This window comes from Bison bison, unplaced genomic scaffold (genome assembly GCF_000754665.1).
Source record: "Bison bison bison isolate TAMUID 2011002044 unplaced genomic scaffold, Bison_UMD1.0 scf7180017864289, whole genome shotgun sequence".
NCBI classification, from domain to species: Eukaryota; Metazoa; Chordata; class Mammalia; order Artiodactyla; family Bovidae; genus Bison; species Bison bison.
This window is the reverse complement of record NW_011494861.1, coordinates 1499607-1514750: the sequence shown is the minus strand read 5'-3', so window position 1 is coordinate 1514750 and position 15144 is coordinate 1499607. Positions and strand designations below refer to the sequence as shown.

At 43.0% G+C, this 15144-nt stretch overlaps 1 protein-coding gene across 1 annotated transcript in view; it reads left to right on the top strand.

Annotated features, from left to right (window-relative positions):
- Positions 1–15144, top strand: part of VPS13D (vacuolar protein sorting 13 homolog D (S. cerevisiae)) — a 274572-nt gene that overhangs the window by 67979 nt on the left and 191449 nt on the right. The window contains exons 29-34 of the mRNA XM_010850181.1: positions 789–999; positions 3574–3745; positions 3924–4036; positions 5695–5907; positions 11935–12200; positions 13334–13467. Of these exons, the coding sequence (XP_010848483.1) occupies positions 789–999; positions 3574–3745; positions 3924–4036; positions 5695–5907; positions 11935–12200; positions 13334–13467 (1109 nt within the window). The remainder of the gene's footprint in view (positions 1–788; positions 1000–3573; positions 3746–3923; positions 4037–5694; positions 5908–11934; positions 12201–13333; positions 13468–15144) is intronic.

The following is a 15144-nucleotide window of genomic DNA, read 5'->3' as shown; positions in this document are numbered from 1 at the left end:
AGGAGGGTGATGCAATGGGCAAGACTTCAGACAGTGAAGAGCCTGGCACGTGGGGGAAAACAAAGACCAGTGAGCCGGCGGCTTCACGGGTGAGGTGTAGAATGGGTTGAGATGAGGTTGGAAAAGTAGGCAGTGGGCTTTTTATTCAGGGCTTTCAAGGGATTTAGGAGAGTTTCACAGGAAGAACTGTGGATTAAACTCAGTCATCAAAGCATATAAAGGAAGGGAATGTTTTGGTCTCAGTCATTTTTTTAAGGATTACTGAGGTATTTTGCGAGCAGAATGGCTTTGTGAGGGCAGACTAGAATGGAATGGGTATGTTGGAGGGGAGTTTATGGTGGTCTAGGCAAGAATGGTGGTGGTTTGGATTAGATGGCGCTAGTGGAAATGGTTACGTGTGATATTTGTTTGGAAAAAGCACTTTGCTGTGGAAAGTTTTGTAAACCTTTGGGTAACATCATCTCTACACAAGACCCCTGTGGGATCTTCTTGGGAGGGATGCATGTTAAGTCCTTTTAGTCATAAGCCCTTTAGCCTCTGTTAGTGTCTCAGGACAGCAGTGAAACGCTGGGAGGATGTGGCCTGGTTTGTGCCTGTGTGCAAGGGGCAGGTAGGCAATGTTCAGCACATGCAGTGTTGAGGAGGGAGGTCTTGGTGCCAGAGTGGAGACTGATCTAAACATTTTCCAAAGACAGAATGAACATTTCAGGGCTGTTTAGTTTTTTTCTGGACCAGCCCCTTCTGAGTCCCATCTTCTGCACTGTCTCCCTTTCCTTGGTTCCATGTAGAAGACCACGTGTGTCTGCTGGATTGCATTGTTGTCGATCTCCAAGACATGGACATCTTTGCTGCAGAGAGACACCCACGAGAGTATTCCAGGGTCTCAGAAGACAGCAGCGGAGACCTGATCTTCCCCTCCTATTTCGTGCGACAGACAGGAGGAAGCCTCTTGACCGAGCCCTGTAGGCTGAAATTGCAGGTGGAAAGGAATTTGGACAAGTGAGTGGTTTATTTTCAAATAACTATCTATTGTAAGTAGAACTGTGATAGCTTAGAAATCAGTGCTGTTAGGTCTGGAAGGGCATGGGTATTCACTTACATTTTCATCTATGTAACAAATATATGTTGAGTCTCTACCATCTGCTAGACATGAGGGCTCCTATGATGAAAGAAAAAACTTCTCCCTTTATGGAGCTTGCATTTCGTTGAGGGATATAGGAAGTTGAGTATATGATTCTAATTTCGTGTTTGATTCAATTTTAAACGGTATTGTAGGATGACAGTAGGTGCCTTAGAAACAAAGAGTAAGGGACCTGAATTTAGCATGGATTTCGATGGCAGAAGGGAGGTAGTGATGGCACGGAAGAAGTAGTTGGAAGAAGTGACATTTGGATTCTGTGTTTCAAATGCAGTAGATTCTGGACCTGCTATTGATATTTACCCTGGAGCGCCACTGAATCAGAGTAACTGTTTAGATGCTGTTTTGCCCATTTTACTCCAATTAGCCATCTGAAAGTGCTCCACAAAGACCATTGAACTGACTGTAATTTCCTTCTTCATCGGCTTCAAAGCACAGGATGCTTAATTTCTGTAGTTTGGAGCATGGCCTCAGTTAGTTCTATATCTGACTGGGAAACTTACTGAAAAGGAATGCACTCAGACCCCATCTGAGACCAGCAGAAGCTGACTCTCAGGGCTGAGCCTCAGGTGCATATTAACAAGTTCCTCTGGTAGCGCTTATGCTCCGCTGGCCCCAGCAGTGGACTGGGACTGCTGGTTACAGTGTGTGATGCCTGTTCAGTTTGGGGCATTAATTTTGGAGAAAGCAGCAACACTCAGATCTTAACCTCAGGGAGAGATGAGGCGTGGCTGTGAAGTAATGAAAGCAAATGATTTTCATTTGCAGCATTTTGAAAAACAGTGTCACTACTTTTCCAGAGTGTGATTTTAATCCCTCTTGGGCCCCTCCCTTTGCAGTTCATCGGTTTGGGCAAATCATTTAGTGTCACTGTTTTGTTTCTCTCTGGATTAATGATACAGCATAGCCACTCTCACTGGGATTTTTGTGTTTCATTCTTACTTGTTATTCAAGTGCTCTCTGGCTGGTGTTCAGTTATGGTTGGCATGGGCTGTATTTGATTTTACTGGCTTAGACGTCTTAAGAGGAGCTTCATTATTTAGAAATTGAACATTTTGTTTTCTTTTCAAGTAATGCTTTCCAAAAAAAAAAAATGTGCTTTACTGCTCTGCTTATCTAAACTTCACCCACTTCCATCGATGTTTATGTGCGGGTGATTATGCCCTGTTAGCCCAGATAGAAGGGGATGACTAAACACAGGGTATCTGATCAGCTTCTCCTGCCCTGGACCTGGCAACCCAGGGGGTTCTTGGTAATCCTTTCCAGCTTTTCCTTGTTAATTGCATGACTGGTCTTTTTTCACCTGGTTGTATGAAGGTTTTTCTCCATAGACAAAGTAGTTTTTAATATTTCTCTTCAACTGCAAATCCTGGCCCTCTGCTTTATATACTTGGAGTATAGCATCTGTAGGATCCATGATATCCACTTCACCTTTAGGAGGGTAGAGAAAAAGCTCTTCAGTATTGGGATGAAGTATATTCCCCCTTCCCTGGGCATTTTTTTGTTTTTTTTAAGATTATTTTTTGGCTGCGCTGAGGTGTTTGTGGTATGAGGGATCTTTAGTTGCGGCAGGCAGAATCTAGTTCCCTGAGCAGGGATCGAACCTGGGCCCCCTGCATTGGGAGCGCAGAGTCTTAGCCACTGGACCACTAGGGAAGACCTCCCTGACATGGGCATTTTCAACATCATTCCTGCCTGCCCATCTCAGCTTGAAATGAGTGACTGAGTCAGGTTTTATCCTACTGTCCCATCTTGGCTCGTTATGAAACACTGGTTCCTTTCTTTTGTTACCACTAAATGGATAAAGAGCTTGTCATTTTTTCTTTTTTATTAGAATATACTTGTTGTACAATAATGTGTTAGTCTCAGCTATGTGGTAATCTGACATTTGCACACATTATGAAATGATCTCTGCTATGAGCCTCATAATCATCTGTTTCCACACAAAGTTATTGCAGTTATCGTTGGCCATATTGTTCATGCTGTATAGTATATCCCCATGGCTTGTTTATTTTATGGCTGGAGGTTTGTACCTCTTAATCCCCTTCACCTATTTTTGTACCACTCCTCTGTTCTCTGTACCTGTATCTTTTCCTTTTGCCTTTTTTTCTTTTTAATTGCTCTCCCAACTATAATGTGTAAGTTGTTTCTGAGTCTTATGAAATTTTTCTTTATTCATCAATTAGTTAGCTCAGATTTGGGGACTTTATAAATGTATATTTGGGGAGAAAAATGGCCTTTTGTAGCTGAAAGATGACACTCAGTTGTACTAACCTGCTTCACTTGGACTCATGAAATTTTTGTCATTGAAGATTAGAAATTAATTGGTTGATAAGGGAGGTGAGTACATGTTAGCACTTATATTTGGGTGTGAGCTGTGTCAATGTTAAGTTCGTGATTTTTTTGTGGAAGTGACCTTTTATGTTTTTCCATAGAGAAATAAGTCATACGGTGCCAGACATATCTATCCATGGCAATCTCTCCTCAGTCCACTGTTCTCTGGATTTGTGCAAGTACAAGCTGATCCGGGGTTTATTGGAGAACAACCTTGGAGAGCCCATAGAGGAATTCATGAGGCCTTATGATTTGCAAGACCCAAGGATTCACGTGAGTGTGACGTTAGGTTCTTCTGTAACTCTCGTGGTCTCATGATCATCATCCTGTGTATCTGTTCCTCAGAGTCAGCTGGCGAAAGAAGATGGAGCCACAAGCAAATTAGATTTCATGACATTAACTCCATTTTTAGATTGACAACTATGAACTGATCGACATTTTCCTTTTCCAGACTGTTCTGAGTGGAGAAGTATACACGTGCATGTGTTTCCTCATTGATATGGTAAATGTAAGTCTGGAACTGAAAGATCCAAAAGGAAAAGAAGCTGCTGGGTCCCTAGCCAGGTATGGCTGTGATTATATGGTTTTACTATTAGTAATGGTAATAGAAATCCTGTACACCTTGTGCTATCGTGTAGAGCAGAGTGGCCGAGTGGGGGTTCATAGCTGAATGTGGTCTGCCTGCAGGATGCTTTTTGGTTGGTCTGCACAATGCTTTTTAAAAGTTTAAATTCATCTGTCACTCAAGACAGCTGAGGTTATGCTGCGGTAATAGGCACTCCAAAATATCAGTGACTTAGAAGAGTAACAATGTTTTTCTCCTCGTGTTTCCTGTCCATTATGGTCTTGGGCTGCTCTGCTCACTGTAGTTACCCTGGCTGACAGAGCAGCTTCCTGTGCCAGTGAGAAGAGCCCTTGAGTGGTCTTGAATGGCAGTGGGATCCTGGTAAGCCCTGTGGTGCTAGAACATGGTCCCACGTGAGTGCAGAGTCAGGAAGCAGTCTCCCTGTGTGTCTGTGTTGAGGGAGTCCAGAGCTATCTGGTGAACACTGGTGTTGATGGCCTCGCTGGCCAGAATTAGTGAATTGTATGTGAAAAAGTTTGGATTTCAGCTTCCTTTGAAGAATTTTAAGTTTTGGCAGCAGAGGGCCAGTGTTCTCAATTAGAAGCATCTGGGAGCTGAGTGGAAGCTTGGGCAACCTTTAGATAAGGCATGTGCTCACCCAGCAGTTCACTAACTTATGTCTTCTTGGTTACTATAGACCAGGAATTTGTGATTACTGGTATAGAACCCCCAAAAGTGCATTGTATTTTCACACTTGACAACATTTTCATCTCTTGACAGTCAAGTAAAGTTGAGCAGATATTACTCCTGTTCTCCAGATAGTTTTTGACTAGTGTAAGATCATATGACTGGAAAAGTGGTTCCGTATTTAAAAATAGCACTTCAAGGCTAGTAATTTTTCTATGGGACACACACTGTCTTCTGTTTTGTTTTTCCCTTAAAAATTCATCCAGCTATCTAACTCAACTAATGAGAACATGATATGATGGAGTTGGGGTCCCAGATTGATTATCTTGTGAACCGGCAGTTTTTTCTGATGACTGGTTATGCCCTTACTTTCTTCCAATATGGGGTAATTCTGTCTGGATTGTCATGATGGTCCTGAGTGATTAAGAGCTGCCCATTGCAGCTCTGCCTGTTATTTGAAAAATGGCAGTTGCAGATGCATTTTCTGTTGGTAGATGAGCTGCATTACTTCTCTCCATGAAAAGTGTTATTGTTGTGGTGGTTCCCAGGAACTTCTTGCATAAAAATTCAGCAGACTGTGGAGACAGACTCTTCCATGCAGGCCAGGAGTCGACAGATGAAGGACTAAAGGGACCCTCACCCTTGGGGATTATTACGAATATATTGTCTTACTAAACTTAGGTGAGAAATGAGAATGCTAACGAATCAAGCATGCAACACATATGTGGTATTGTTATTCCCCATGAAGTTCCCATGGGCAAGAGTGTCTCCTTAGAAATGGAAAAGAAGGTACAAGGCAAAGTGACACTTCAATCCATTTTGTGGAGACTGTTAAAATCAGTGACAGATCTCAGAGTGAAGTTATCTCCTTCATAGAACTTAGGCATATTTATGGTTTTGTTCTTTTATCTTAAACATACATAATTTTGAAAATGGAAGTGTTCAACGTCTTGACTGCTTTCTCCCGTAGATTTGACTTCAAGAAGTGTAAACTGCTCTATGAGAGCTTTTCCAACCAAACCAAGTCCGTTAACTTGGTTTCCCATTCCATGATGGCTTTTGACACCCGCTCTGCTGGGCAGAAGACCAGTCCTGGTGTGACCAACGTGTTCACCTGCATTTTTCAGCCCTCTAAAAGCAGCAGCACCACCCAAGGCTCCATTCAGATTGAACTGCATTTCAGGTGGGAGATCCAGACCCTGACCTTGCCTTTCTTTATCATGACATATGCCCTTCTGTGGCCTGTGGGCCAACACCATGTAGGCTTTAGAGCATCAAAGGACTGAGCAATCTTTGAGAAATAAATAATGGCTTATTAGTGCAGTGTACTGTATATTAAGTGTTCCTGCAACCATGCAGTTTCGCTGACTGGCCAAAAGATGTCTCTGTTGCCTTAAGGAAAGTAGTTAGGATTAAACCAGATTCTTAAAATCAACCTCCCTATCAGATGTGTGTGCACGTGCATACCCAGTCCCTAAGTTGTATCCAACTCTTTGCGACCCCATGGACTGTACCCTGCCAGGCTCCCCTCTCCATGGGAATCTCTTGGCAAGAATACTGGAGTGGGTTGCCATTTTCTCCTCCAGGAGATCTTCCCAACCTAGGAATTGAATCTGTGTCTCCTGTATTGGTAGGTGGATTCTTTACCACTGTGCCACCTGGGAAGCCCCCCCATCAGCTGTAGACTTTTAATATGTAAAGCGACTTGGGGAAGGAAGGAATTATACTCATGTAAGGGGGAAAAGTCTTTTGGTCTATAGAAATGATAGAAGAGAAGTGGTGTTGACTTACATTATCGAGTTATCTGTGCAGGTCTTAATGACTGACTTCTCCATGTAAAATGAGCTTTAGCCTCCTTGAACTAGATTATGTTTTTCTTCTTGGTATTATGGGAGGCACTGTTGTGTGTGAAAAGAGCATCGGTTTTGGTATCACATAGACCTGGGCTCAAAACCTTTATCTACCACTTCCTAGTAATGTGTCCAAGGACAAGTTTTTTCATCTCCTTCACCTGCATTTTCATCTACTATAAAATAGGAAAGAGTTACTGTACCTACCTTATAGGGAGGAGGTGATAATTAAGAGACAGAGTGCCAAAGAATCGATGCTTTCAAACTGTGGTGCTGGAGAAGACTCTTGAAAGTCCCTTGGACAGCAAGGTGATCAAACCAGTCCATTTTAAGGGAAATCAACCCTGAATACTCGTTGGAAGGAATAATGCTGAAGCTCCAGTATTTTGGTCATCTGATGTGAACAACTGACTGATTAGCAAAGACCCTGATGCTGGGAAAGATTGAGGGCAGGAGGAGAAGGGGGCAACAGAGGATGAGATGGTTGGATGACATCACTGACTCAGTGGACATGAATTTGGGCAAACTGTGGGAGATAGTGGTGGACAGAGGAGCCTGGTATGCTGCAGTCCATGGGGTCACAAAGAGTCGGACATGACTGGGCGACTGAACAACAGCAATAATTAAACATCACTCTGTGTAGTCAAAGCTATGGTTTTTCTAGTAGTCATGTATGGATGTGAGAGTTGGACCCTAAAGAAGGCTGGGCAACAAAGAATTGGTGCTTTTGAATTGTGATGCTGGAGAAGACTCTTGAGAGCCTCCTGGACATCAAGGAGATCAAACTAGCCAATCCTAAAGGGAATCAGCCCTAAATATTCATTGAAAGGACTGATGCTGAAACTGGAGCTCCAGTATATTTTGGCTATCTGATGCCAAGCGGCAACTCACTGGAAAAGATCCTGATGCTGGGAAAGATTGAAGGCAAAAGATGAAGGGGGAGGCAGAGGATAAGATGGTAAGATAGCATCATGACTCGGTGGACATGAATTTGAGCAAGCTCTGGGAGATAGTGAAGGACAGAGGAGCCTGGTGTGCTTAGTCCATGGGGTTGAAAAGAGTTGGACACAACTTAGCAACTGAACAACACCAACATATAATTAAACAAGATATTCTGGCTACTGCTTGGCATAGATGGGAGCTTTTACAATTATTCCTGATGTAGCTTAGGTTATTTTATGATACACTACTGTAAAATTTTTTGACTAAGTGGGCATAGACCTGAAAACTGAAAAGTTAGGTACGATCGATAGAAATTCAACAGGAGACCTTTGAAACTGATGTCAGTTTCATTCTATTAGTGCTTAATGTCATCAGATAAGTTGTAAATATATAAACCAGTAAGTAAAAAGGCTGGGAAAAACTTCTTGGTTAGGCAAGAGAGGAAAAAAAAAAACTTACCAAAATTGTACTTTTATTTGTATATGTGTGACATTGCAGTGTGCTGTTCAGTGAATTCCTTAGGGTTGAGTTTTCCTAGGGAGGGGCCGTGATCTCCATATGTGTTTAGGAATTCTGCCTAATTAGATACTTAAACTTTTGCATGAGCTTTTAAAAAATTGTATTAATTATTTTATTTTTGGTTGCACTGGGTCTTCGTTGCTGTGTATGGGCTTTCTCTAGCTGCCATTGGGGCTAGTAGTTGCTCTAGGGCTAGCTCCTGTTCATTGCAGTGAGTGGGCTTCTCATTGTGGCGGCTTCTCTTGTTGTGGAACACGGGCGGTAGATGTATGGGCTTCAGTAGTTGTAGCACAGGGGTTCAGTAGTTGTGGCTCGCAAGCTCTAGGGCATGAGCTCAGTAGTTGTGGTGCACAAGCTTCGTTGTCATGTGTCACGTAGAATCTTTCTGGATCAGGGATTGAACCGTGTACCCTGCATTGGCAGGTGGATTCTTCTTCACTATACATGAATTTTAAAACAGTTTAGTAATGGGAATGCTAGTTGCCTCTTACTGAGCCTTACCACTCCAGTGTTCTTGCCTGGAGAATCCCAGGGACGGGGGAGCCTGGTGGGCTGCCATCTATGAGGTCACACACAGTCGGACACGACTGAAGTGACTTAGCAGCAGCAGAGCCTTACCAACGGCTAGGCACTTTACTTGCCTTTATCTTAATTCTCACAAGTTTGTCCAGTGGGCGACTTCTTCCCCATTTTACAGATGCAGGCATAGAAGCTTGGAGGGGATTAAGTAACTCTTCTGAGGATACACAGCCAGTAAGTGAAGTAGTCAGAACTCAGGCTTGGGCCTCTGATTTTAAAGCCTGTGTCTTGTCTAACAGTTGTCAAGCCCACCACATTTTAGTGACTGGGCTGATTGCAGTCAGATGATAAGCTGGCTGTGATTTGCAGTGCTTTTGTTGGAAGATGATGTTTATTTGAACAGAAGGCTTGCATACATTTGGTCCATCTGCTGAAACAGTGTCTTTTTTCGGTTTGCTTTGTTATTGAATTGGCTTCCTCAATATCAACTAGTTGTCCCACCTATTATATTTTTAATATACAAGAAGCCTTAAAATATTAATAAATTTATATACTAAAGATGTATAATTTCTCAGAGGCTAATAATAAAGTCGTCCACCTTGGTTCTTGCTAACAGAAATACCGTTGTTAGTGAGAGGGTTAAAATGTTCTCTTGATTGGAACTTTTGAACGCTTTCTGTGTCTCAAGAAGAATTGCTCTTCTGTTGGGATTTTGTGTGTCAAATATAAATCACTTTACAGTGTTTAAAGGCTTGAAATATTTTCCAGAGAAGGGATCAGACATACTTTGACTTTCCAGTTAGTTCATAACGCTGATGATCTGTGTTCAAAATGGGGTGGAAAAATTTTACTGAGGGCGACATTTTTTCTCCATTACAAAAGGGTGAAGTGTTTCTGTGAAAAATGCTATGTCTGTATGAAGGAGGCATGCACCACAGTGCCCTTTTTCTAGGGGCAGTGAGCCAGGTTTAGGAGAAACAAGAGACTAGAGAAGCCAGCCTTAAAAAAAAAAAATCTCCGAATCAGCTTTTCCTGAATAGAAGCCCCTTTTAGGGCCGTGAAGCAGGTATGTGTAGTAGCCAGAGCCCCAGAATCGATTTTGGGCTCACAGAACAAAGTTCAGTCCCGAAAACTATAGGGGCGTCCTTGCCCATTTTTCTTGTCTTAGCTATCTCTGCCCACTAATATACTGATGGTGCCTGGCCCTGACCACACCATGGCTTGAAGCCAGGCTTGAGAGTCCTTCTAGGGTTTTCACCTCAAATATAGAATTGAGGGTAATGATGGCAATGAACCAGTACCCCCTCCCCCTCCCCTGCAGCTCTACTTCTAGGGTGCTTGGGGTGTCAGCCACAGTAAACATCATCTTATTTGTCCTCCCTCTTTGGCTAAAAGATCTGGGGTCTCAGGCTAGTTCCAGCTAGAGAAACCATCATGTACTAGCATGTAAATTTGATGTTTATAAAGAAGTGATCTTAACGTTGAAGAAAGAGTGCCTGCCTCACTGATCTTTTAGAAACAGCCTGTAGTGGAGGGAACTGACATTTATCAGACCTTTTATGTGCCTGGTGGTTTCTCTCTTACTGTTTTATTATTGCTCGGTTTATAAGTGAGAAAACAGAAAGATAAATATATGATATTATTTATATGTGGAATCTGAAAAAAATGGTACAAATGAACTTATTTGCAAAACAAAAATAGAGTCACAGATGTAGAAAACAATCATCTCATTACCAGGGTAAAGGGGGAGGAGTGGTAAATTGGGAGACTGAGATTGACAGGCACACACTACTGTATATAAAATAGTTAACTAGTGAGGACTTTGTGTATAGCACGGGGAACTCTGCTCAATACTCAATACTAATGACCTATATGGAAAAAGAATCTTAAAAAAGAGAGTGGATTTATGTATATGGAGAACTGATTCACTTTGTTCTACAGCAGAAACTAACATAATGTAAATCAACTGTTTTGTTATTGTTCTTTAGTTGCTAAGTCATGTCCCACTAAGTCAGGTCCAACTCTTTTGCCTCATGGACTGTAGCCCGCCATGCTTCTCTTTCTATGGGATTTTCCAGAGAAGCATACTAAAGTGGGTTGCTGTTTACTTCTCTAGGAGATCTTCCCGACCCAAGGGTTGAACCTGCTGATGACTCAGTGGTAAAGAATATGTCTACTCATGCAGGAGATGCAGGTTCAATCCCTGGGACAGGAAGATCCCCTGGATAAGGAAATCAGCTGCTGCTGCTGCTAAGTTGCTTCATTCGTGTCCGACTCTGTGAGACCCCATAGATGGCAGCCTACCAGGCTCCGCCATCTCTGGGATTCTCCAGGCAAGAACACTGGAATGGGTTGCCATTTCCTTCTCTAATGCATGAAAGTGAAAAGTCAAAGTGAAGTCACTCAGTCGTGTCTGACTCTTCGCGACCCCATGGACTGCAGCCACCAGGCTCCTCCGTGCATGGGATTTTCCAGGCAAAAGTGAGGAAAGAGGCTCAGAGAAGCTAGACAACTTACCCAAGATAACACAGATTTTAAGTGACATGATTTAAGCCCATGCTTTTTCTACCACACCAGGATTTCTCAAACTCAGCATTGTAGGTTAGATCATTTCGTGTTGTGAAGGCTATCTTGTACATTATGGGTTGTTTAGCTGCATCCCTGATTTCTACCCACAAGATGCCTACAGGAACCCCTTCACTTGTGACAAAAATGTCTCCGGACATTGCCAGATGATTGCCAGGGGATGGAAACACCCGAGATGGGGATGTCTGAGAACTGCAGGATGACATACTTGCTACTGCTTTCTTGTAATACGTCCCTTCTTGTTTAAAAATATGATTGACTTTTGAAAACGTATACTGAATGTTTTACTAGACTCGGGCTCAGAGTTTATTGATATTCAAAGCTTAGTTTAGAAGATGCTGGAGGGCTTCCCTAGTGGCTCAGTGGTAAAGAACCTACTTACCAATGCAGGAGACATGAGTTTGATCCCTGATCTGGAAAGATCATACATGGTGCAGAGCAGCTAAGCCCGTGTACCACAGCTATCGAGTCTGTGCTCTAGAGCCCAGGAGCAGCAACTACTGAGCCCGCCTGTCACAACTATGGAAGCCTGTGTACCCTAGAGCCCATGCTCCACAACACGAGAAGCCGCCACAGTGAGAAAGCCAAGCGCTGCAACTAGAGAGTAGCCCCTGCTTGCCGCAACTAGAGAAAAGCCCACACAGCAGCAAATACCCGTACAGCCATAAATAAATTAAAAAAAGAAAAGAAAACACTAGAGTATCACCTGCCCAAATTGAGTAATATATTTGCAGGTTAGTGAAATGTCATGTTCCTCTTTTCCTATTTTATTTTTATGATCTTCTTTCTTGTAGGTCTACAAAGGATTCCTCCTGTTTCACAGTTGTTCTCAACAATCTCCGTGTGTTTCTCATATTTGACTGGCTGCTGTTGGTGCACGATTTTCTCCATACCCCCAGTGATATTAAGAAGCCAGCTAAAGTTACTCCTTTTCGCCACCGTAACTCTAGCAGCGAATCTGCTGTAATTCCCAAAACTGTGAAAAGTGGAGTAGTTACCAAACGGTCTTCCCTTCCTGTGTCCACCGAAAGGCACCTGGAGGTCAAGGTCAACGTAACAGGTAAGTGTACGTAGTTGTGAGTCACCTATTCTTGGTTTGGATTTTAGGCTAATTTTGTGTCTTACAGTATGACTTTTCTGTTGCCTCTGCATTTTGACACGAACACTTACGTGTTTCCATGTTTTGCAGACTAACAACTGTTGACATTCTTGACCTCTGTTTTCAGATGGGAATTGCCTGGCCCACAGTGAAGCCTGCAAGATCTAGTCCCTCTCCTCTGACCTCCCCTAATGCATGTGCCTGGCCTGAGTACCCACCTGGGCAATGATCTTTTTTCCCAGTGTTAAATCTGGCTTCAGTTTTCTGTTTGATCTCCAGGGCCCCAACAAATGTGCCTTACTGAGTTTAGGCAAAAGTGGTATGTGAAAAATCTCAGTTTAGAAGATAAATAAATGAGGGGATTGGTGCTGTCTTTACACAAAGAATATTTTCCTTTATAAACAGATTTACCATGGTTTTTGTTAACTAGCAGACTCTCATAGCACATCTGTACATATATGTGTATTTATTGTTATGCTTGTGATATATCCTATCTCCTGCACAGTGATTTGAAAGAAGCTGAATAGCTCATGGCATTTAAAATAGATTTAGTTTCAAAAGTTCAGTTTATACATGTTTTTTGATGAAAACAAAAAGTAAACTTGACATGTCCAGATGAATAGAAAACTGTCTGTGTCTACCAATTTAAAAAGCAAAAAAAGTGGTCCGCATTCTTTGTAAACAACCCTGAATATATACACAGATGACCCAGTGCTCTTTGCTGCCTGACCAACATCAGTATCTGAATCTGCTTCCTGGGAACTTAAATCAGATCGTCGCTTGGAGAAGGGGTGGTTTCCAGAGCTTCTCAGTGTCTGTCCTGCCTCCCAGGAGACCTAGCGTACAACTACATTCTAAAAAGAGAAAGTGCGTCCCGGTCTTATGCCTGTGCAGGGCTCTTTTGGCTCAGCTGCGCCTGGCCAGATCTGCAGGACCTGCTGAGGGTGTCGGCAGAATGTCGACATACATCCTAGACATCTGATCTTTCTGGCTGACCTGTCGGCCCCCCACCCAGTAGATGTGCTGCCTGGTTTACGACACCTGCTGCTTTCACTTCCCATCTTTGGCCTAGTTGATGATACTGTCCTTTCCAGGCACGGAGTTTGTGGTCGTTGAAGATGTATCCTGCTTCGATACCAACGCCATCATTCTCAAAGGCACCACTGTGCTCACCTACAAGCCCCGATTTGTTGATCGGCCCTTTTCAGGAAGTTTGTTTGGCATTGAGGTAAGAAGTCTTTGTGTTGATTGAAGCACTCAATGTTTGGCTTAAGAGAAAAGCATCTGGAGAATAATTTTACCTCCTAAACTTTCCTTCAGGGTGATAATTAATGGGACCAGAGGACCCTTGCCCTCTTCTCTTCATTTTCTCTTCACATCTACCAGGTTATTCTAATGTGTGAATTCAGGCCCCCAGGGTCAGGCTGTGAATGTATGGAGGGACTGTACCTCTTTCTCTTAGACCCAGCCCTTCCTCAGAATGTTCAAGGAAGCTCTTCCAATCCCCCTTTCCTCAACAGGCTCCTTGTCATGTCCTGGTTCTGTGGGTCTAGGCCCTGGCTAATTTGTGAGGGTGAGGAAGGGGTCCTTGTTTCTCCTGCATCCCCTTCTACACATTGAGTGCTTGTCCTCGCAAAGACCTAGAGCTTTCTGGTTATAGAAACGTGATACTAAAGTGTTAGGGACTTTCCATGTTATCCTTCCAGGAATATCTGATCTATTAAAGGGCACCTCTGGAGAGTTGGCCGTGACCTCAAGGGCTGAATCTCTAATTGTGATGCTCATGGCTCTGATTCAGTCTCATGAAGGAGATAATTTGCATTGGGATGGCTTTTGTAACCAGAAGATTACATTCTACAATATTATGCAAAAACTGCTCTGTCTCTTCTTAAGCCAGGATGTGTGGAGACAGGAGGAGAAATGAGGCAGATTATTATCTCCTCTGGCAAATATTCTTAAGTCACCGATCTCTGCTAATATTCCTCTTGTTAGAATACTAGAATATTTGGTCAGAGTTACTCATCATTTGCTTCCCATTTATGATTAAACTTTTTCATGCTCAGTTCTTCCCAGTGATATTTCAGAGGTTGAGGGAACAAAAATTGCTTCCACCCTCAGCAGCAGATAGTACTTTTTTTTCTGGTCAGAAATAGCTGAATAAAACCTGTGGAGATTTTACTTCCCTACCACTTGTATCTCTCATGTAAAGAAACCTCAGTGTGAGAGGACGGATTTGCCTGCTAGCGTGATGTGACTTGGTCCTGAAATTGCAGTTCGTCTGTTTTCCAAGCCTCCACAATACCAGCTTTGAACGAGAAAGTTTGGTGATTGATTAATGAACTGTCAGGTACAATTGGGTTTTGTGTAGCAGACGCCGGGGAAGAAAAAAGGAAAATGGAACTTTCCTGCTCCAGAATCTTAGAAAAACTCCATGGCAAAATATTCGAGCTTCCTGGAGACTCCTTTCAGTCTTGTTCTTAAGGTGGCACAGTTGGATCTGAATTTTAAGACTACCCTAATACATCCTTGGGGGAGAATTTGTAAAGAAGGCAAAATGAGCTAAGGTTGAATACAGCAGAGGACCTTGGTGTCATATGCTTTTCAATAGCTCTAGAAAATGCCAGGCTTCCCTGGTGGCTCAGACGGTAAAGAGTCTGCCTGCAGTGCAGGAGACCTAGGTTTGATCCCTGGTCGGGAAGATCCCCTGGAGAAGGAAATGGCAACCCACTCCAGTATTCTTGCCTGGACAATTCCATGGATGGAGGAACCCGGTAGGCTACAGTCCATGGGGTTGCAAAGAGTTGGACACGACTGAGCAACTTCACTTTCTTTTTCTTTCTTTAGAAAATGCCAGAAAAGAGGAAGGAGCAGGGGAGACTAAAGCGATGCTTTCTTCTTCCTCCTC